The sequence below is a fragment of the Thalassophryne amazonica genome, chromosome 16, assembly GCF_902500255.1.
Source record: "Thalassophryne amazonica chromosome 16, fThaAma1.1, whole genome shotgun sequence".
Classification (NCBI taxonomy): Eukaryota; Metazoa; Chordata; class Actinopteri; order Batrachoidiformes; family Batrachoididae; genus Thalassophryne; species Thalassophryne amazonica.
This window is the reverse complement of record NC_047118.1, coordinates 57,951,636-57,974,728: the sequence shown is the minus strand read 5'-3', so window position 1 is coordinate 57,974,728 and position 23,093 is coordinate 57,951,636. Positions and strand designations below refer to the sequence as shown.

General features: G+C 41.6%; 1 protein-coding gene across 1 annotated transcript in view; it reads right to left on the bottom strand.

The window, feature by feature from the left end:
• Positions 1-1,099: 1,099 nt before the first annotated feature.
• cdc42ep4a (CDC42 effector protein (Rho GTPase binding) 4a) overlaps positions 1,100-23,093 on the bottom strand; it is a 39,815-nt gene continuing 17,821 nt past the window's right edge. Inside the window, exon 2 of the mRNA XM_034189585.1 lies at positions 1,100-3,463. Within this exon, the coding sequence (XP_034045476.1) occupies positions 2,256-3,320 (1,065 nt within the window). The 5' untranslated portion in view covers positions 3,321-3,463 and the 3' untranslated portion in view covers positions 1,100-2,255. The remainder of the gene's footprint in view (positions 3,464-23,093) is intronic.

Below are 23,093 nucleotides of genomic sequence, written 5' to 3'. Positions count from 1 at the left end.
CCCCCCCCAACATCCAAAGACATTCTCCAGTGCTCATCCTGGTCCTCCTGTCACAAAGGAGCAGATACTGGTCCTGCTGATGGGTTAAGGACCTTTTATGGCCCTGTCCACATCTTCGAGACATCTCCTGAAATCTCCTCCATACTGTTGAGACTGTGCTGGGACACACAGCAAACCTTCTTTCAATGGGACATATTAACGTGCCATCCTGGAGGAGTTGGACTACCTGTGCATCTCTGTAGGATCCAGATACCGCACCATGCTAACAGTAGTGACATGACCATAGCCAGATTAGTGAAAGAGTCAAAAAAAGATGGAGGGGAAAAAAAAAAAAATCTAAGTGGCCTCCACCTGTAAAACCATTTTGGGTGTCGTCTCATTGTTGCCTCTAAGTGCAGCTGTTGATTTCATTAACACCAAAGCACTGAAACTGATGAACAACGCCCTCTGCTACTTAACTGACCAGATCAACATCCGAGGAACAAAGTAACATTTCAGAAGCATTTAATTATAAACAAACATGGGCATTCTGAAATTCTTTCAATATGCTTCCAATATGCTCAGAATCCCAACCCTCTGTGTTTGGAATCCTAAATAACAAGAGGGCAAAAAAAAAAAAAAAAAAAAATGTAGGTTTCAGATTTGTTATTTTATTGAAAAATATAGGTTAATTTGCAAAATACAGAAAAAGCTGTGTCAAAGAAAAATATACATTATACAGAAAAGATGACAGACAAAATGATTTATACCAAATATAACATGAGACAGATCTAAATAACACAGAGCCATAAATTATCTCAAATATAACGTAGTGTTTCAGAGATCAGGAACATAAATATCCATTTGTTTGTAATGTGTGCCGTCAAAAATTGGGTGCAATTATTTTAACTTTTAAACTGTCAAATTGATAACTGGCGATGAAATGCACAAAGGAAAAAAGTCAAACTGTTTCGACAGCTTATCCCAGAGAAGCGAGCGCCTCAATTAAAATTATTTTAATTAGAAATAATGATTTGGCACATTTGTCACTTACACTTAAGGCAGTGAAATCAATCACAGCAACTGATCCCCAATAGTTGCCGCTATAGTTTTTATTTAATGATGTAAGAGATACAGTGAAGCTGCAATGAAAATGTGTTTTGCATAAGAAATAGGCAGGTTTCTTTCTGCTCCTTGCTGGCTCTTTCAAAACACAAAGATCTCACACCGGTATTAAACAGTAAATATTAGTAGTGTCTGGTTTAATTGTGGCTGTTGGAGTTTTCGGCAAAAACTAAAGGCCGCCTAGTGGAAAGTCTTAGCACATATACCTCCGCCGCTCTCTGCAGCTTCTCACATGAAAAAAGGAGGAAGGAAGTGGTTGTCAAATCTTTTTCAGTTTCATTTTAATTGCAAAAGCAATGGCAGGTTCGTCTTGTGTTCTCAATCTGCAAAATCGAGTTCCTGTAGTAATGTCACGGTTTAGACCAAACACAGGCCGGTAGATCTCATCAAGTTTGCAGTCATTCTATCTTTAATCTAAACTGAGCTGTAGCCTGTGTGGCGGCGCTCACAGTGACAATTTTGGTTTATTTTTTGTGGTCCAGCTTTACAGCAAGAAACGTTTGAGCAACAGCAGCACATGGACCCTGAGTTACATAAGGGAGGAAATGCTGACTGAACTGTGGCACTCTGTTTTTCCTGATAAAAGAGGCTCAAGGAAGGGCTGCACGCTCCGGTGACAAACACAGACCCCTTTATTATGACAAGATACCCACCAGTGATCCTGCTGTGACTGAGGCCTTCTGTTCAACTCAGACCCCATGATGTCGCTCCACCAGAGAGCAAAGAAGAACAAGGACATGTGACATGTCAAGTGAGGGGAGATGGGGGGGAGTGCATGAACCAATCTTTCGTTATAGAGAATGTTTCTCCACTACAAAAAGTTCCTTTTTAAGCCATTCCGTGCTGCTTTATGTGTGGAATGTTCCATATTCAGTTCTTGGCTGCTCTTTCATATCAGTTCCCTCAGTTTTCAAAGGCAGCGACAGACAAACAGACAAACCCTAAGTGGCGGGTGGGTGGGCGGGTCTCTGACAGATGGAGTTCGAGCTCGTCACCCTCGTCACGCAGGAGAAACAGACCTAAGTAGAAAGTCTTCCATCATCTCCTACAGCAGCAATGTTGTATTTCTGTACCAAGTGCAAATCCACTTTCCAAAGACTTGCAAAGTGTACAAAAAACACTTCTAGAGGTCTGTTCCATTTTTTCCCCCCTCAAACATGGATTTCATCATCTTCATCCTCCATGAAGGAAGAAAAGTGGCTCTCCTCCTCTGGAAGGCCGCTGAAGGTGGCGCTGTCTGTGTCTCCTGCGTAAGTGTGGCTGTTTGGCTTCTCCTCCATGGCAGCAGAGCCTGAGCTGGACACTGAACAGCTGTCGAGATGTTTGGGATGTTTGGGTTGGGCCTCCGGAGTGTACTCAGAGTTGTAAGGAGCCCAGTTCTCAGGCCCCAGGTCTACAGCGCTGTTCGGATGCATAGAGGCCTGCAGGGGTACTGCTGCTCCTTCCTCTCCCACCACTTGATCTTTATCATCATCCTGTCTCCTCTCCACGTGGTCCTCTTCCTCTTCATGGGTGCTGAGAGGCGGCGAGGCTCGGCCCTCGCTGTTCTTGCCCTCCTCGTAGCCCAGATCATCATCCTCCTTCTCCATCATGCCGAGGATTTCCCCCAACATGGAGGGTCCCAGGTCAACGTGAAATGACATCACAGACTCGGCGTGTTTCATCCCGCCACCTCCGCAGTACTGGGAGGTGTCTGGAAGTTCACGTAGTTCTCCAAAGCTCTTTTCTTCCAGTTCCAGGAAGTGAGTAGCAGCAGCAGCACTGGCAGAAGGACTGTTATCCAGCGCTTCCTGGTGCTTTACAGGAGTTGAGGACAAACTCTTTGCCAGCAAGGTGTCTGATTGGTCGCTGTCACCAAGGAAAGGCAGAGACATGGCATTCTTGACAATAGAAGGTGGAGATGCACCAGGGGTCAGAAGTGTGTTGTCTCTCTGCTGATCCACCCTAGTCACAGATTGGGAACGCTTGCTGCTCCGGAAGGTGCGAGACAGGAGACTGGGCCTCGGAGAGCGGGGAAAAGATGTGGTTTCAGGGGAAGCCTCCCCAGAATGGCTGCTGAGAAAGGACGTGTCGCCGAATGCGTCACCACTGCGGCCAACGTGCATGGTGTGGCGGAAGTCGCCCAGTGGAGCACTGATCATCTCCCTGGTCAAATCCGTGCGTGATCGACGCTTTGCTTGGTATGTGCCAGACACGAGCTGCTTCAGGATTGGCATGGTGGCAGAATGTGTGCCTTCAGACAAAAATAACAGCTTATATCTTGAAGTCTTTAATTCCTACTCTTGTTTCTTGAGGACAATCCTTTCCAGGGATATCAGGTTAGGTGTTGCCGTGTCTCAATTCCTGTCAGAAGGGCAACCTGAAACATGAAAGTAATCACACGTAAACAACAATTCTTTCAGTATAACAACATCTATGCTGCAAAGAGTAGTTGAGTTAGTTTTAGGCCTGCTGGACTTCAGAAGGGTGAATTGAGGGTGGGGGGACCTGAAGCCTATCCCAGCACTCATAGACGAAGGCAGGATACACCCCAAACAGGCCACCAATCTGTCACAAGGCCAATACATCAAATAGTCCAAGAGCATTAGCTCTACAATGATGAACAGTTTGGAGACAGAGTCAGAGAGGTGAGATTGAGATGGTTTGGACATGTACAGAGGAGGGACCCAGGGTATATAGGGAGAAAGATGCTGAGGATGGACCAGGCAGGAGGAGAAGAGGGAGGCCAAAGAGGAGGTTTGTGGATGTGCTGAGGGAGGACATGCAGGTGGCTGATGTGACAGAGGAAGATACAGAGGACAGGGTGAGATGGAGACAACTGATTTGAGTTGCGAGCCTTAACGTGTTCAGAACCTGGTGTAAATGGCTAAAGGTATATTTTAGGGCATGAGAAATGCTTTACCAGTATTTGTATCTTTATCATACCCATTATCTTATGAACAGGATAAATAAAATCCCCAAGGGCCGTCTATAAACCAGTACACACACACACACACACACACACACACACACACACACACACACACACACACACACACACACACACACACACCTTCAACCACTTAGTACGATTAAGGGTCACGGGGGGCTGGAGCCTATACCAGCAGTCATAGAGCGCGAGGTGGGTACACCCAGGACAGGACGCCAGTCTGTAACTATAATCTAAGTGAAATAAATCATCAAAAGGGGATATTATATGAAAGTAACAAAAAAAGAACGGTGGCTGTGTTGGATTCCAATATGACCTTAGTTTCTGACATTTCCAGTACTCAAAACCTCCAGATAATCATTGTAAAGAGTTTCTAATTCCTTAATATATACACATTTAAATGAGGTTTTTAACCTTTCCAGAAGCAAAGATACGTAAAAATTACTCTAAGGCAGTGATCTTCAACAAAGTTTTCTTTGCAAACACTCGGCAACGACAAATTGCACTCTCTCTGATGTTTCTCGAAATAGTTTGACCTAATTGGTTTAAAAGCTTCAGACATATTTTAAACTGGATTCTGCCAGCCAACAATAACATAAGTTAGGCAAATTAGAATTTATTCTGCCTGCGCCAAGGACCAAGTCTGGGGGGAGGTTTGTTGTGTTCTGGTTTCAAACAGATCGATTTAAGATAAACTTAGGTTGAATGATTAGACATTTACTTTGAGAAATTATATGCATTTTAAATGTTTAAACATCCTTTACAGACTTTAAATATTCATGTATTATAATAAAAACTTAGTTGCATCCTAACAGGAATGTACCTTATTATTTTTATAAAGAAAATACAATTATTGACTGCTCAGTTCTTCAATTACACATTAATTAAAAAAAAAAACATTCCAAATGTCAATCAATAAAAAGCTCCACGCCACAATGGGTATAAACACACGCAGTGTTGTTTCCCTGCACGATAAATTTATTGGTGCCAAAAATGGTTACTTTAACTGCAACAAGAGCAACACCGAGTCACTGACCTTAAGGTGACTCCGTTTTCTGCACAACTCCAAATTGGTTAAGATTCTCACATTTGGCCATCTAATCACATCAAAAACATGTAAAGGAATTTGAGATGTTCCACTGCTTACAAGAACTAAAGCCATTAATTATACATTTCCATAAAGACATGCAGCACTCGTGCACGTGCGTGTGTGTTAAATGACCTCTGAAAGGCACCACAGGATTCTGCATTAAAGCCGAGAGTAAAACACCAACCACAAGCGAGAGGGGAGAGGGAACAGTCAAATCTTCAACTGAATGCACGCCGTATGATGCAGCCAAAAACAACGTTCTTCCAGACAGAGAAAATCAATTATAAAGGCATTGGAGAGGACTAATACCCCTTCAAGCTATTCAGCAAACACACGGTGTTCCAACAAACGTCAGAAAAACTGTGAGAGATGAAAAATGGAAAATATTCTTGAGCAGTCATCCTTTTCAGCAGCAGACAGACCCTCAATATGGTGACTGACGATGGATAAAACAAGCAGGCCTGGACTGACAAAATCTGGAGCTCAGACAAAACGTCACCACAGGGTGCAAACTAGACAGTGTCTCTTCCTCAGGTGCTGCACAGGAGGGCCTGAGCCGCTACCTCATTACTGATCCATCACTGCATTAAAAAACACCAAAAAGGGAGATGAAAAGGCTACTGGCACAGTGGTCTGTAAAGTAAAGGGTAAGCAGTTTCTGCAGACATCAACAGCTTCTGGACATAGTGGAGAAAGAACTGGAAAAATTTAAGGTTTGGTTTGACGCTAATAAGTTGTCACTCAACCTTGGGAAAACTAAATGTATTATATTTGGAAATAAACAGGCACCCAAATGTAAAAATTTAACTATAAACAATAAGGAAATTGAGTTAGTAACAGAGAATAAATTTTTAGGTGTTATAATTGATAATAAACTTAGCTGGAAACCACATATAAATTATGTGAAATCAAAATTGTCAAAAACTATAGCCATTTTGTATAAAGCCAAAGACCTACTGCCGCAAGAAGGGTTACTTACTTTATATCATTCTGTGATGGTACCATATATGACATATTGTGTTGAGTCATGGGGAAACACTTACAAATCAAATACCAATCCAATATTCCTTTTGCAAAAACGAGCCATACGAATCATCTGCAATAAACAATATCGTGAACCAACTCATTCTCTATTTGTGTCTTTAAATTTATTAAAATTCATTGATTTGGTCGATTACATTACAATTCAAACTTTATTTCGAGCGAAAAACCAAGCCTTACCGAGACATGTCCAGAGTCTGTTCCGATTGAGGGAATCCAGATATAGTTTAAGAGGTTGTGCAATTTTTATGAAACCACCAGTAAGAACAAATGTAAAGGGTTTTTGTGTGTCTGTGGTTGGGGTGAGGAAATGGAACAAATGTTCAACAGAGGTTAGAACGAGTAGTACCTTAGTAAGATTTAAGAAACTACTCAAAAAGAACATCATGTCTAAGTATCATAAAGAAGCAAATATAATTTGATTTATATGGAATGTTCAATTTATAAGTGGGACTTATTGTATATTTGAATGTGTGGGTATGTATATGCGTATGTAGATATATAGATATGGGTAGGTGTATATGTATATAAGTGACTGTGTATATGTATGTATATATTTATGTTTGTAAAGTATATACGTATGTATATAGGTATATATGGCACAGCCCAAGCAGAGGGTCACCCCCAAGAGCCTGGTCTGCTTGAGGTTTCTTCCTTATAGGGAGTTTTTCCTCACCACAGTTGCCTAGTGCTTGCTCTGGGGGTTGGTAAGGTTAGTCCTTACTGGCGTAAAGTGCCTTGATTTGACTTTCTTGTGATCTGGTTCTATATAAATATAATTATAAGTGAATAGTATATTGATGTGTATGTCTGTGTGTCGACATGTAGTAGTGAATTTATATTTTTGTAAATATGACTGATTAGAATTGTTGGACTTGTACTAGCAGGGGTGGGCGCTAATAAGCTTTGCTTCAGCCCACACCCTTTCGGACTCACTAGTTTTGTCTGTGTTTGTTTGTGGAATTGTTCATTTTTATCTCCACCACCTTGGAGTGGTGAAAATTCTCCAGTGATTTCTCCATATATAAAAGTCAGGCTGTCTTTATTAGGTACACTTTTTCAATTGCTTGCTTGCACAAATTGCTAATAAGCAAATCACATGACATCAACTCATTGCATTTATGCATCCGAATGGGGAAGACGACTTGCTGAAGTTCAAACACAGCATCCGAATGGGGAAGAAAGGGGATTTAAGTGACTTTGAAAGAAATTTTGACACACAGCCATTTCTAGGGTTTAGATATCTAGATATCTAGTGAGCAGCAGTTGTGTGGATGAAAATGCCTTGTTGATGTCAGAGGAGAATGGATAGACTGGCTGAATGCCCAAGTGTGTGACATCATCATGTCAAAATGGGCCAACATCTCTCAAGAATGCGTCCAGCACCTTGTTAAATCTATGTCACAAAGAATTTTAGGCAGTTCTGAAGGCAAAAAGGGGGGGGGGGGGGGGGGGGGGGGGGGGGGGGGTCCAACCAGTACTAGCAAGGTGTACCTAATAAAGTGGCCAGTAAGTGTATGACTACTTCAGATTTGCCTGGAATTTGTTGGTGAAAGGTCTATGGGTATGTCACTAAAAGCAGTGTTTCCCTTTGGAGCGACATCTTGACTAGTGCCCAACCGATGCAGCTGTTGGCCAATAAGATCAAAGATAAGCGAGAGATTACAGTTCAAACTGGAGCCAAATTCCTTGTATTCTTTCAGGATACTTGGCGGATAAAGGTTATTCTGATTCTGATAAGTCTACTGGTGTGGGCTTCATATTTCTTGATATGAAAACTTTATTTTTACAGAACAAACAATGGGCTACAGTTAACCCACTGGTTAAAAAAAAAAAGAATAGTTTATACCATGTGTCATGCTTAGTTATCACATTATGGGGTAACATATTTCACATATAGAATCTGATGAACGTTGACTTTGTTTGACCTTTACTTTGGAGACCAAACATTCAACACAATAAAAACAAAACAAAAAAACTACTCCAATTATTAATCCTATTAGCTCAACTCATAATTTGTATCACTTTATACCTAAATTGGAGCAACTTTAATTTTTGACCCCTGTACAAACTGAAATTGACCTTTGTCACCATTCTTGCCATTTTTACCCCATAACATTCAGTCACAGATAGTCCAAACTGTACCTTTATAGTTCTATAGGATCTTTAATGTGGTGTAGTTTTCAATTTGATTGGAGCATTTTTAAATTTTGATCCCTGTGTAATTCTTCAACTGACCCCTACCTGACTGCCTATTGAAAATTCAAGTGGCCAGTCAGTTTTTTTTTTTTTTCAAAACAGGAGTATTTGTACCAAATTCGTTGCATGTATCACCATTTGAAGATTGTCTCTGCTATCTGCTCCACTGATGGCCGTCATTCTTAAATGATTAAAGCCATGTTTTTGTTAAAGCCCTTGAATCAACGATGGAAGTCCACACAACAAGCACATCTTGATTTTGATTTCAATTTCAACGCCACTGTGGTGGTGTGTTGATACAAAATTTAAAAAAAACTGTCACTCTCAAACTACTTATGGGCCTGACTATATTCATACTAAAAACGGCAGATCAGCCATGCGTCTGAACCTCCTTCGCTGTACTGGAAGTCAGATTTGAGGTCTTCTCATTTCATGCGACAGGTTCTTCAGTGCTTTGACCTCATTCTTCACGATCCACCACACTCGGTCCTTGCTCATCGAACCTCTGCTCCTCTTCCTGTTAATGCCCTCACCTGCCTCGGTTTCCATAGCAACACCCTCCTGCTGGCAAGCAGCAGCATTTCCTGTTGAAAGGCTGTCGCCAGGCTCAATGCGAATACACACGTTTCCTCACTTTCTAATCTGTCGTGTGACGCAGACGCTTGTAAAAGTAATAAAATGTTAACCGTGCCCCTGCCGGTGATGAATACACAAAACAGTCCATTTTCAGGACCACACGAGGATGACTGACGCAGAGTGATCGGATACGACATTAAAACGCTCCACAAACTGCACATGGCCAAGAAAATCACACAGAATTTTTTTGTTGTTAAGTCGAGCGGCCCATTTGTTTTTTTTCCTTTTTTAAACGAATTAAGCAGGAATTACTTGAACTCAGCCAAAATAAGCTTTTCTAAGCAGCTGCTGCTTACGGGTGGCAGAACAACCAAATGAAACTAAGCTTACCGCTGGTTCCTCCATCACTCCCCTCCAGATAATTTGCTGTGTGTGTGTGTGTGTGTGTGTGTGTGTGTGTGTGTGTGTGTGTGTGTGTGTGTGTGTGTGTTTGGGGGAGTTACAGACATTGCACAGACCACCAGGCCGTGTTCTTCATCAGCTGAATCTAAACCAGATCCAGGAAGCTCTGCAAAGCTGCACACTTTAACACTTCTATCAAGCCTGATTCATTGTGCTGCTGCATTTACAGCATTGTGCATGCACACAGTAATATAAAGTGAGCGAAAAAAGTAGGAAGCCCCCCCCCCGATATGGGAGCAATTGGCGTGGGAACTGTGGGGTCACAGAAAAAAGGGGGCGGGGTGGTGACTTTACAAACAAGACTTCAACAGCTGTGATCTGGCTCCAGCAGAGCACAGAACGTGAGACGGGACAATCACGTCTGCCAAATTTCACTTCGATGGGGCATTCAGAAGCTGTTAACCATGTTTTTTATTTTTCAGTTTTTTTTGTTTTTTTTTTTACCTTGAACTTGAATCACGCGCCGCACACAAAGCTGGACTCCACACCTGGAGTACTGGCAAGCAACACTTTGGGATTCCTCGCCAGGGGCTTCGGCATTTCTCAAGCGAGTAAATCATCAGTGCTCACACATGAGTGTACGCTCAAGAAGCAGCCCACCAAACCTTTGCCAGTACAGATCATTTCACACGTACACGGTTAAGAGACATTCCTGCTCATCTTCCTAAAAGCATTCATGTCATGGGAATAGCAAATAGCTCCATTTATAGATCATATTTTTTAATATAATTGCTTCGCCTGGTCCACAGAGGATCCTAAGTCTGTTAAATATGATATTTTTATAGCATATACTTTACAACACCCAGTGCCTCTGAGGAAACGCCAAAAAGTAATTGCAGGAAGTCAGTAACCTAAAATGGTGCCTTATTAGCTTTTTAAAACGCATTAAATGGGTCAAAGGAAGCAGTAAATCAAACTGTAACCTGTAAATGTAGCTGGGATGACTGTGCTGCCCTTTATGATGTCTGACAGGAGAGCAACTGTTCAATATAAGCATTTTTGAATCTGGCAATAGATTCCTGCATGTATTCTTCAGATGTCGATTACTGACGGATCACAGTGATGAGTCACTGTGGTTTGAAAGACATTATGAAGTTTATGACATTTGACAGAATATGATGCAGTACAACACAGAAATGCATGAAGGATAATTTTCCCTGACAGGGTTCATAGCAGGATTAACACTCCGGCTACTGTAAGAGCAATCACACGGCTCAAAGCCACATGAGGGTGGTGACTGGTCTGGTGCTACAGCGTCTTCCCATTCGGACATGAGTAATGTGACCACAGTGGATTTTCCTCAACGTCATCTGAAAACAAGTGGGAACAGTTTTCATCTGTATCCCCTAATGCAGAAAATACTGTCAAATGTTGTTAAAGATTAGACAGAACTTTACTGATCCCTTGGGAAGACTCCCTCAGGGAAATTGAGGTTCCAGCAGCACAGAGGGTAAGAAGCACACAGAGTATCAAAAGTGAAAAAAAGAAAAACAGTTCACAAATATAAATACACATTATAAATACCAGACATACTGATCCCTGAGTGAGGAGTTGTAAAGTCTGTTGGCCTGAGGGACAAAGGAGGTTTTCAGTCTGTTGGTCCTGCACTTGGGAAGCAGCAGTCTGTGGCTGAAGAGGCTCCTCTGGTTACTGATGACGGTGTGCATTTATATTAACTGCCAGTTAATATAATTGGTAACTTGATATATAAAACAGAATCCCAAGTAGAAAAGTATGAAAGCATATCCAATAATAATGATAGTACATATATGCAGCACCCCCCCCCCCCCACACACACACAGTTGTTGCAAATTTTGCTTGTACTGTACAAATAATTAAAGAATTTTAATTAAGTCCATTTGTCAGCGTTATTGCAACGACAATGTGACAGTAATGTACTTCAGTCTCAGTCACAAGGGTCTTTTCTGATTCTGATCCAGAGAGCACGTGTATCCAATATAAAAACAGAAACCTGGAAGCATAGATTAGTTATTGCAGCAAAAAGGTATTGACTGTGACCTACATTTTAACTGGGTTACAAGGGACACAGATTGTTCATGTGCAAACTCTGAGTTTTTGATCCAAACAGCTCATGTGTATCCAATGTGAAAGCAGCGGTGGACGGCAGCAGACTTTTACTAGATTTGGAAAACCTCTACAATGGACATACATACAACACACTAGACGACTGACTGCAGTTAATGAAAATGTTAACCAGTCAGCATTAGTATATGCCAGTGGTTTCCAATTTTTTTCTGCAAGGCCCTGCTTCTGTAGATGAGAATATGTTCAAAATACCCCTCTGACACACAAACACGTTTTGCTTCCAAACGCCACATGAATTTATTTCAAGCAGTACCAGGTGCCTAGTGAATCATACTAAAAACACTATAGCAGAAGCCTACAACAAACCAGATTAATTTGCCTCTTTCACCCCTACCCCACAGACATCCATGGCCCCACACTTTGGGACACACGGTGTTCATTATCATTATAATGTGTCCAAACCAATGTCAATGTTTAACCTTTTATGCCATCCTCTCCAGATGCACGTAAAGTATAGCCCCCACACAGAAAAGTCTCAGACGGCTTCAGATTTCATTCACTCTGGAGGACATTTACGAAATGTGGCAGTACAGGGTAGGGGGGAGAGAAAAACAACAACACACAACAATGGATTTGTATAGGTGTTGTTACACTGTGACGAATAGAGCAAGTGGATTAGTTATGTATTGAAATATTTTGTGCAGTGGCAAAATCATGTAATCCGTCAGTCTCCCGTGAATTTGGGGTTCTGATGGACAGATGACATCAGATTTCCACTGTCAACACAGAGCTGCATTCAGCAGAACAATTTTTACCCAATTTCAAGCCAGATTTTAGCGGGATTCGCAGAGGTCTGAATGCAATGGTCATGGAGAATTCACAACCCACACTGGAGCTTTGGCCAATCAGAAGCACTGGACAGCCACTAAGTCATAAAGTCATGAGTTACATAAAAGTTAAAAAACCCCAAACAAAAACAAAAAACACAAATAGAGCACAAAACAGTGAAACACGCAGGCACCAGAAAAGCTCTCAATGATGTCCTCTCAAAGTTTTGAGCATGCACAAATCTTTCAATTGGACATCAACTGAGAAGGAACATAATCAGCAAATGGGAAAAGGACTTTTGCAGGTCAAAAATGCACACAAAGACATATCCAAAATTTGTATCAGCTCCTCATAGGTTTTCTTGATCTGTCATGGTATGAGAACCGCTTATAGAATGAAGTCCAGAACAGGAAAATAATAATTTTCCTTTAAATACTAATCAGTGTGGATAGAATATAACACTCACTGCATGACAGCCTATGAAACGTTAGCCATGATGACCAAAGTAACCGGTGATCCAATGGTGTCCTGTTGAGGGGAAGTCTTCAACTCTCATCCACTTCATGCTACAAAATCCAGGGATAAGCACTGGGTCTATATAAAAACTTATATCAATATGAAGAGCCATTACAAATTTACCAGATGAGAGAAAAAAAAAAGAGAGTATCACAATCCGCTGCTCACACTGTCTATTAGGTCAGTTGGCTCGAATACACGAGGGATCCTCACACGAATGCACATGCATTCATTGTTGTACATGACAAATGGTTCACTTCCTGGAGAAGAGTGATGAAACACCTTTGTGATTCATTTGTGTTTATTGTCCTGTCTGGGAAAGGTGGCTGCTGCAGCAGCAGGGGCTCTTTGTTTCCTCTATCGGGTGTCAATGACCTGGACGTGAAGGTGAATGGCCTGAGGGTGAGATGACATCAGGGAGCGGGAGGATGCTTCAATTCAAAGCTATCTAGAAGAATAACATGGTTGTTTTCTTCTGTTCTCCTGACACGTCAAAGTCTGTGCTGAACTGTGACCTCCATGTGTACTATAGAAGAAAACTAAGCCTCTCCATCGCACTGCTAAATACAACATTTATCAAATTATTACTCATTTCCACGAGTCTGAGTGTGACACTGTAAAACCAGGTCGTTTGATGGTTGTGTATTAGCGCACGCAGTCACACATGCTCCAGTAATTAAGCCAGCAAATGGCCTGTAGTGGATCTGGCATCGAGCTCAGTTAGCAGGCTTGAATATCTCATTTAGGACAAAGCAGCACAAGGACAAATGATGAAAATCACATTATCTCTCCATCACAGCCCAACGACAACAGTCAATACAGCTCTGTGAGAGCAGGGGGGAAAAACACACGGCTCCAAAGGGAATTCACAAATACAGCACATCCTTTTATGGTTGCTTAAACGCCACATTTTAAAAAAGGTCACACCACAGTTCAGTGGTTTATGGGTGATTCTTAGACTACGGGCACTTATTATGTCCTTTGACCATATTGTATGAAAAACAGAAAAAAGGGGAAATTTCACACTTTTATAGTTATCTTTACAATGAAAGTGTGTTAAGAAATTTGTTCTAGTAGTCTATGATGACTTTTTCACCTTTTTTCAGCATCATTATATGCAAATATTGCCGTTTTGTGCTTGTCCCACACCCAGACTTTTGATCTTCAATGATAAAAATGAATGGTAAAGAAACGTTTTTTCTAATGTTTTAAAATATCTCTGAATAAAATATCAGTAAAATAATCAAAACATAATTGGGGTATTCAATGTCATACAACTGTTGTGATTTTTTTTTAAACAAAATGGAGTTGTCCCACACTATTGCTGTAATTTCCACCACAACACTGCAATGTCCCTTTAAACAGTTTGTATGAAAGATTGTTTGGGTAGTTTCTATGGAGATAAACAGTGACATCAGAGCACATGTATATAGCGCCAAATCACAATAAACAGTTGCCCCAAGGCGCTTTATATTGTAAGGCAATGGTGTGGTGAAAATTACATTTACAAGGCCAATAGTGCCCGTAGTTAAAAAAAAAAATCACCCTTATAAGGTGTGCCGCTTTGCCTCACAGTGGTCCCTAAACTGGGAGGCAGGGTTAGGTGCAAAAAAAAAAAAAAGTTGGAATAATCCATTTCACGTGGGAACAGAGAACAAAACTACTCAAGCAAGAAAAACATGTCAGTCACAACCACAACTGGATGAAACCCAACTTGCTCTTGGGATTCTCTGCAAATGCTGCAAGCATCGAAATATTACCAGTTTGGACACATTGTAATTTGCTCCGCCCACCCCCATGTTAAACAGTAAGTTGGAAAAGGAAACGTGACAATGTAACAACAACTATTTGGGGCTTTTCCAATGCGTGTGGTACCTGCTTGGCACGGCTCAACTCAAGATGGGTCAATATTTGTTGTTGCTGAAACGGTTTCCAATATTTATAACAGCAGATTAAAAATTCAGGTAGTTTATCAGATACAGGAAGGTCAGGAGATGTGTAGCAGCTGGCACTGTGTATGTGTGGAGTGACCACAAAAGCCACAGGCTCCACAGTTTCAGTGCATCTCGACCATCACTAATGAAAACATACCCTCTGTAGCTTGAAGAACAACAAAAATCCAACATCTATTTAGCTGTCATCACTCAGCTATGTTTCCACAAATGCAAAAAACTGGGAGGATGCAGTATCAATCTATACAATGCATTAGGAGTGCAGCAGCAATTGTTAAGGGCATGGTGTATTATATGCAGATGCGGAGGATGTCAAGCTTTGGACCAAAAATATGCAGTAAGGACGGGGTCAAATCATGAAGCTGTAACAAGTAAATAAGGTTGACTGCACTGATATATGAATAATGTGACTAAACCGAGTGTACAAACTTGTACACTTGACTAAACCAGTGTACAAATTTGTACACCGATATAGTACAAGTTTGGTGTCGACAGGATCTCTCAGCAGCAGTCTCTGAGCTGCTTTGTGAAGTAAATGTGACACTCACTGTCCATGGTGCTGAACATTTGTCTCACCTCCTCATTGATGTCCAAGCACAGGCCCCACTCTTGAGCCTGGCCACACACGTAGCATATTTGAGTGTTTAAATAGTGATGGATGTGTTTGACAGGAGAGCTGTTTTTTTTCCTGACAGCAGTTTATTGTTGAAACTACATGTTGACACAAGAAAACTTGCAGAAGGAATGAAAAAGTGCAGTGCATAGCTAAGTGTTGATAAGGGCAGGATAGATTCAGTGAAAATGTGGTACACGTTTGCGATATGATTGTTCACAGTAAAAACCTTGTAGGAATGAATTCCACACACTACATGCAATCAAGTGTGTGGGAAGAAATGAATGGGAACATGTTAGAGGCCAGGAGAATATGACAGGTATGTAATCAGGATGAAGGAGGGACTTGAAAACAGCACATTACCCCCCAGTTGAGGACATAGTGTGGTCTTCATGGTCTTCGTCTCAGTGTGACGTGTCCTTACAGATGGCTTGACTGAGACCTTGGAGACAAAGCATCTTGTAGAGTGACCAGGACTCAAACTCAGGCCTACATATATTGAGCCCAACTCTTTCTCCCACAGATCTACCTGCTCTTACAGTAGTGTTCAGAATAATAGTAGTGTTATGTGACTAAAAAGATTAATCCAGGTTTTGAGTATATTTCTTATTATTACATGGGAAACAAGGTAGCAGTAAATTCTCACAAATCCAACAAGACCAAGCATTCATGATATCCACACTCTTAAGGCTATGAAATTGGGCTATTAGTAAAAAAAAAAGTAGAAAAGTTCACAATAATAGTAGTGTGGTATTCAGTCAGTGAGTTTGTCAATTTTGTGGAACAAACAGGTGTGAATCAGGTGTCCCCTATTTAAGGATGAAGCCAGCACCTGTTGAACATGCTTTTCTCTTTGAAAGCCTGAGGAAAATCGGACGTTCAAGACATTGTTCAGAAGAACAGCGTAGTTTGATTAAAAAGTTGATTGGAGAGGAGAAAACTTATACCCAGGTCCAAAAAATTATAGGCTGTTCATCCACAGTGATCTCCAATCTATCAATGACCCCAAGATCACTGGGTACCACATGACCTTCCAATTTAGATCACAAGGTCATCCGGTGGAAAATTTTACCCCCACCTGGGTGGGGATGTGACAGACTATCTATCCAAGCCCAGTAGGTTTGCCTCAGCAATGTTTGCAACAATATGCATAGGCTGAATAAAAAAATAAATAAATAAATAAAATAAAATAAAAATGGCTGCGACAGACTGGCGTCCTCTCCTGGGTGTACCCCGCCTCGCGCTCTATGACTGCTGGGATAGGCTCCAGCCCCCCACGGCCCTTGATTGAACTAAGCGGTTGAAGATGAGTGTGAGAGTGTGTAAAAATGGCAACAAGTCCAAGAAGTTAATTTCTGAGAGTCACAGAGTCAGGGCTGACATTAAAAAATAGCAGCAGTTGGTAATCTGCGATGCTAATGTCAGGCATGACTTGGCTCGTATAGGATCAAAAGTAAGGCAGAAATTTAGAGCTCCATGCAAAAAAAAAAGAAAAAAAAAAAAGAAAGAAACATGCCTTTAGTGCTTCAATTTGGCATTCATATTGATGAGTAGCCTATATAAATATCCACCTATTTTTGGATCAGTGAGTGAAACTGGACAAACCTGCAAGAACTTTTTCAGCAATGTAAAAAAACAGCCTCCAGGACTGAACATTATTCATTTCTTTTAATTCAACATAATCAGTCTGAGGTAGCTGCACTCACGAAGCAGAGCTTTAAACATCAAAGCTTTACAATAATCGCCGCCGAGTATAAAATTCCCTGCTAGATAAGCAAACAGATAGTGGTCAACAAATACAAGCTGGGTAGAATAACGAAAACGTGAAGAATACGGCTGTGACCATGAGAGACTTCCAAGAGAATCCTGACAAGCAGTGAGAGGGTTCCTGGCAGAGAACCGGCCTGAAGCGAATCGGCTCAACGCGTACCAGCTGACCTGCGTTGCTGACGAGGAGATGAAATATGTTTTTTTGCCCCATTTACAGTCAAGATGGGCACCAAAAAAGGACACTCTGCCTCTCCTCGACTTTGATGAAACTGACGGCTTTCACTAGAAACACAAGCAGCGGCTGACGAGATGAGAAACGCTCCACTTCACTGAAGAATGACAAGCATTCTGAGCGTTAACCAACACTGATAACTGTTTGTTTTGGATCAACAATGCCTTCTTATGCACAGACAAGATTGTTCATTCCTGCAGCTTGTCCTCTGAACCGTCCCCTGTGATCAAAATAAAACAGCTGCCAGCAGAATTCTGTATCAATAATTTGTTCTTGGCACAGAAAACAAATTCAATTCTGTAGTGAGGTGCAGAATTTCTGACACTTCTGACATGGAGAGAGTCTCAGCTTAGACAACAGATAGAAAAGCTATCAGTTATTTTGTTATCTGAAGCATTTGTCTGTCTGTGTTGCAAGGAATAATCTGCAACAGCTGCTAGAGCTTTGACTAAAACCAGGAAATGTGATCATATCACACCGGCTTTGCCTTCCCTTCACGGGCTTCCTGTGAAAGAAAAACAGACTTTCAAAGGTACAGCTGATGAGCAGGCCCTAAATGGTCATGTGCCCACATGTCTCACCAAACTTGCTGAGCCTTATGTGCCTTCTCACACCCTGCAGTCTGAGGACGCAGGCTTGCTTTGTGTTCACCGAGTGAAAAAGAAGTCAGCAGGCTTTACAGCCTCTGCACGTCATGCACCAGCTTTGTGGAACAGTTTGCCAGCTAGGGTTGCCAACCGTCCCTTGAAAAACGGAATCGTCCCTTATTTGGAAATAAAAGTGTGCGTTCCGTATTGACCTGAAACGGGACGCAGTTTGTCCCATATTTTTGTGAGAATCAAAAAGTCTGTAAAATGTCAATGGAATTGACTGGCGCTTTATATGGAAACTTACGGTAAATTTGATCCCAGCCTCTCTCCTGCTTTTCACCAATGAGCTGACAGACACGAGTTGACAATACAGAATCACTCTTATCTCATTGGTCGAGGGACATCTGCTCGCAAGAAGATACCGACGTCATGAGCCGACGACGGCCGCTGGACGACAATAACAAATCAGCATGGCTGATATCAATACAGACACCGACACTGGCACTGCAGATATGCCTACGGACAGCAATGTCTGTAACGTCGTTACTACTCCTCCTAAAAAACAAAAAAAACAAAAAAAAAAAGAATGCAAAAATACAGGGGAGAATGTGAAAAGGAAAATGGCTGGGTGGAAAAGGTGCGCGACAACAGTATTGTTTACTTTTCAGACTTTATTTTTTGCACTTTTTATTACACTAAATGTGTAAATGTGCACTGTTACATTGTTTTGGATGATGCAAATTTTCTATTGTTTTTTTTGCTAATTTATACAATTTTAAGTTAAGCAATAGCACTACAGAGATTTATTTTTAAAGAAGACAGAATGCTCATATTGAAATTGTGAGTGAAAATTTATTTTGCACTAAAAATAAATTGCTAAATAATAATTTGTTTTCCACGTGTTCATATCAGAACAAATGCATGTATGCATCTACCTAAATTCAGGGTCAAGTCAACAGTCAAATGGTTAAAAATCGTTTCACACAGACGCTAGGAAGGGTGAAGGCAATGGTCAGTCGGCCGGTCAGCCCTGGTGGTGAGGTGTCCTTTATTTATTTTTCAGAGAGTTGGCAACCCTATTGCCAGCAGACATGCCAAGGTCCACAATTGCTAAATCTTTTAAGATTGTTTCATGAGAACAAACTGCGCCTCGAACGACTGTCATGAAACACTGCTTTGTAGCACCTCATTAGCACATACAGCGGCATCAGGGACAGCTAACCTTGGTAATACAAATGAAAAAAAACTCAGAGCTTTGTTCGATAGGACAATATTAATCTGTTTCATTTAAGTGACTCCCTGGCTTTAATAGCTACATAATTACGAGAAGTGTCATACTAACACTTTCTTCTTCGAGTTGCTTCGTTAGATGTCGTCACAGCAGCTCATTATCCCGCTGGTCAATAATTTGAAGCACAATGCTATAACAAACACACTTTTCTTTTCATGTCTCCAGAAATATCATCATTACTAACTAGATTTACAGTAAAACAACTCTAAATAAATTAAGTTTAATTAAATGCTGTAGATTTTTCCTTATCTATTGGATCACACAATTTTATCAGAGGCATTTAGTATACACGATGTGTGAATGTTTAATGAGAGCTGAAAGGCATATATATTTTTCTTATCTGAACACCACTTCTATTTGACCAGTTTTTTTTTTTTTTTTAATATGTATTTATGTTTTAAGCCATGGTATCAAATTTGTGTAATTATGATCGCAAATATAATATAGACAACCTTAGATAAGTGGAGGAGGTAGGCAAATGGAGGTAAGCAAACAATGATACCAGAACAAATCACCAAAATATTACAGATATTGCAGCATCGAGCACTAACGGGCTTATTCTCTATGTAACTTGGATCTGGCTAAAGCGGTGCACCTGTGTCCAGTAACTGACTTGTACTACGCAGTGAGAACTGTAATTTCACTGGTGTTGCTATAAGACGAATAAATCCTTGGTATCATGACAAGCCTAGTATTTAGAGCAATGTTCTGCTCTTTAACCACTATGAAAGTGCCCCTTTACATGCAGCTGACGTAGGCTGCAGACACAAACAATGTTAACGCACCAAAAGGTCTGCTTGCTCCTCAAAAGTAGGTCGCCTGTGTGCGCAGACATGAGACATGCTGGAAGTGTTTGACAGACAAATTGCTGATGTATCTGGTTCGCAGAGAGCGAATGAATTCATAAAAACCTCCCATCTCTCCGGAAATCGACCCGCCCTCTTCCTGACCGCTCGCATTATAAACAAAGCCATCCTCCATCACTCTCCGACTGATGGGTGAACCAAACAAACTGCTCCAACTGCCATCAATGGCACAGATTTAATAGCCTCCAGAGCTGCGGGGCAGCGCCGCGGTTCTGTGCTCAACAACATGTATTACTACACAGAGCGCCTCAAGATCAGTCGCTTAAATTGTTTTAGGTGTTGAAACAAGCAGATCTTCTATGTGAGCCGTCGAGTGCCACCCAGCAGCAGACAGGCGTCTCCAAAGAGCTGCAGGACAGCAACAAGATCATGTTTAAAAACACTTCACTGAAAGACTGAGGTCCTCTGCAGAAAAAATGTGATGAAATTATGGGATCTAGAGAATTTCACATTAGAGAGCAAGTGCGCTATAATTACAGGGTAGGAAGAGCAGGAAGCAGCACTATATACAGGCTGAAAGGAAGCCAAAGAAAGTGACAGCTCTTTCTGAGAACATTTACTTCATGATGTTCGTTTCTCTGTTGGGTTGTCGACATGATTCGTCAAAAGCTTGGAGCAATTTTCCCCTTAAACACAGCAACATGATAGATGCTGACCTGGAAAAGGAAGAGTTACATTTAGGGCTACCGCGTGCTGGGTAATCGGGAGAGTCGGGAGTTTTCCCGGTGGGTTGGTCCAACCTGGGGCCATTGTGAGGGGGTGTTAATATATGCATACATATATGACCACCACTAACTGTTAGGCTACACAGCAAGACACTTGGGCTGCTGTATCTTAAAGAGAAGACATTAAGTGTTATAAATGTTTTACAATCACGAAAATTCACAAGAAAATAACTTAAGACTGCCTCTTTTGCAACGCTGTTATCTTTTCCAAAGCCTAAGGTAGGGACATACCATTACACATTTAACACCCCTATGCCAGTTAGTTCAGTCCAACCAAGCCCTGTGCGCCCAGATGGGACTTGCGCTACTAGCAAGTATAGGAGGAGTGACCCGTGAGTGAAAAGATGGACTTAAAAAAGCCAGGTGGAGCTGAAAAAGCTAGATTAAGAAAAAGAAAAGCTCTGGAGGAAGATGCTGCCAAGTGTGCAAGAGACAGAGCGAAGACGGAAATGGTAAATAGGGCCAGCCGTATCAACATTTGTAGTCCAGTACCACCTCTTCCAGCTACGTACAGACTTCACTGACACGAGCTGCGTTTAACATCTCACGACCACCTCCCGATGGGGAATCATATGGTCGGATAAAAATCAAACCGGTTTGATATTTTGGTCGGCCGTCGTGACTCGTGAGGGTTCTGTGCTGTTGAAGCAGCGCTACAAGCGTCTACGCACTGATTACCTCATGCACTGTGCATGTGCAAACACCGGAAAGAGCAAACAGTGATCTCATGTAAAGTGTTGTGTTTTTTTTTTTTATTGCGTTCCCTCGCAATCACCTAATATCATATTAAAGTTCATGCCTATCAGCGCTCACAGTGAGTGGAATCAGGTGGGGGGAGACTGAACGTATATGCGCGCGTGCGAGCACACACAGCAGACAACAACAGGATTTATGACAGATGAGCACAGCTGTAAGACTCCGTATGAAATATAGTTTATTTATACAACAGTGTAAGTAGCAACACCTGTTATGAATGTTTGTTTTCTTTTTTAACCGTCCTCTGCTGTGTGTGCGCGCGCATGCATATGCACTCAGTCTCCCCACCTGATTTCACTCACTGTGCGCGCTAATAGGCATGAAATAATTTTTTTTAAACAAGAAAAGAAAAACTTCTGTTATGTTTTGCTTCCCGACGTGTGGTTTTTGAACGTACAATGTGATCAGTCAGATCATATCAGAGCATCGGGCCGTACAGTGTGAGAACATGAATCGTGCCCTCTGAACTTTTAAACCCTCCGTTTTTGTCGCACAGTTTGAGCTGGAGCCAAGTACAACGATTGAAAATATCGTACAGTGTATGCCCAGCTTAACTAACTTTTACTTTCTATTATAAGCCATCCAATTTTCACAGTCAGTCAGTACATAAATGCCACAGCAGAACTCTTATTATCCCTGTGCACTGGCAGTTTGTGGGCCACTTGGATATGAAACTCCTGGGCTGAAAAATGTTCCCAGCACGCCCCTGATTTAGGGTGGTGCTGATTGAAGCAACAGGCGGAAGAACGGTTTTCAGAAGTACTGTCAATGAATTTTGATGGCAGCAGAGAATAAAGGTTTCCTTTGTCTCGTACGGGGTCACATAAAAACAATGCGACCAAACAAAAGGCACGAACAAACATTCACGCGTCGACACAGGAGAAGCCTTTAGGATTTGATGTTGGGGAAAACAAAAAATTCTGAGGCAGATGACTAATGAACTGTGGCTTCCAGTTACAAGGCTAAAGGCCCACTGACACTTGCATGACACAGGGTGTGCACGCACTTGCACACCCTGTGTCGTGCAAGAAAGTAAACTCGTCTTTAACAGGTGCAGACTGAATGCGAGAGGGTCCTTGGCGCATGCAATTGTGCAAAGAGAATTTTGAAATGTTCAAAAAGCACTTAACCAGCATTTCTTTGGAAGTAGGAGGAACCTGAGAATCTGGTGGGAACCCACACAAACAGTGAGAACATACAAACTCCACACAGAAAGGCCCAGATGGGAAGTGATCCCACAACCTTACTGGTATGTGGCAATAGTGCTAACCACTACGCCACAAAAATAATGAAAAAAAAAAAAGTCGCATTACAGTAGTAAAACTAGAAGACTCCGTAAAACTGATTGAACGACACTGAATAAAGACTGGTGGCTGTGTTGCTTGTTTAAAATATGTGTGTATGTGAAGGAGCCCCTTCACATACACACATACTACCCCTCCCTCGCTATAGGACCGTAAAGTGCCTGGTAGCAGGAGAAAATCCATTGATGAAATAGGACAATGAG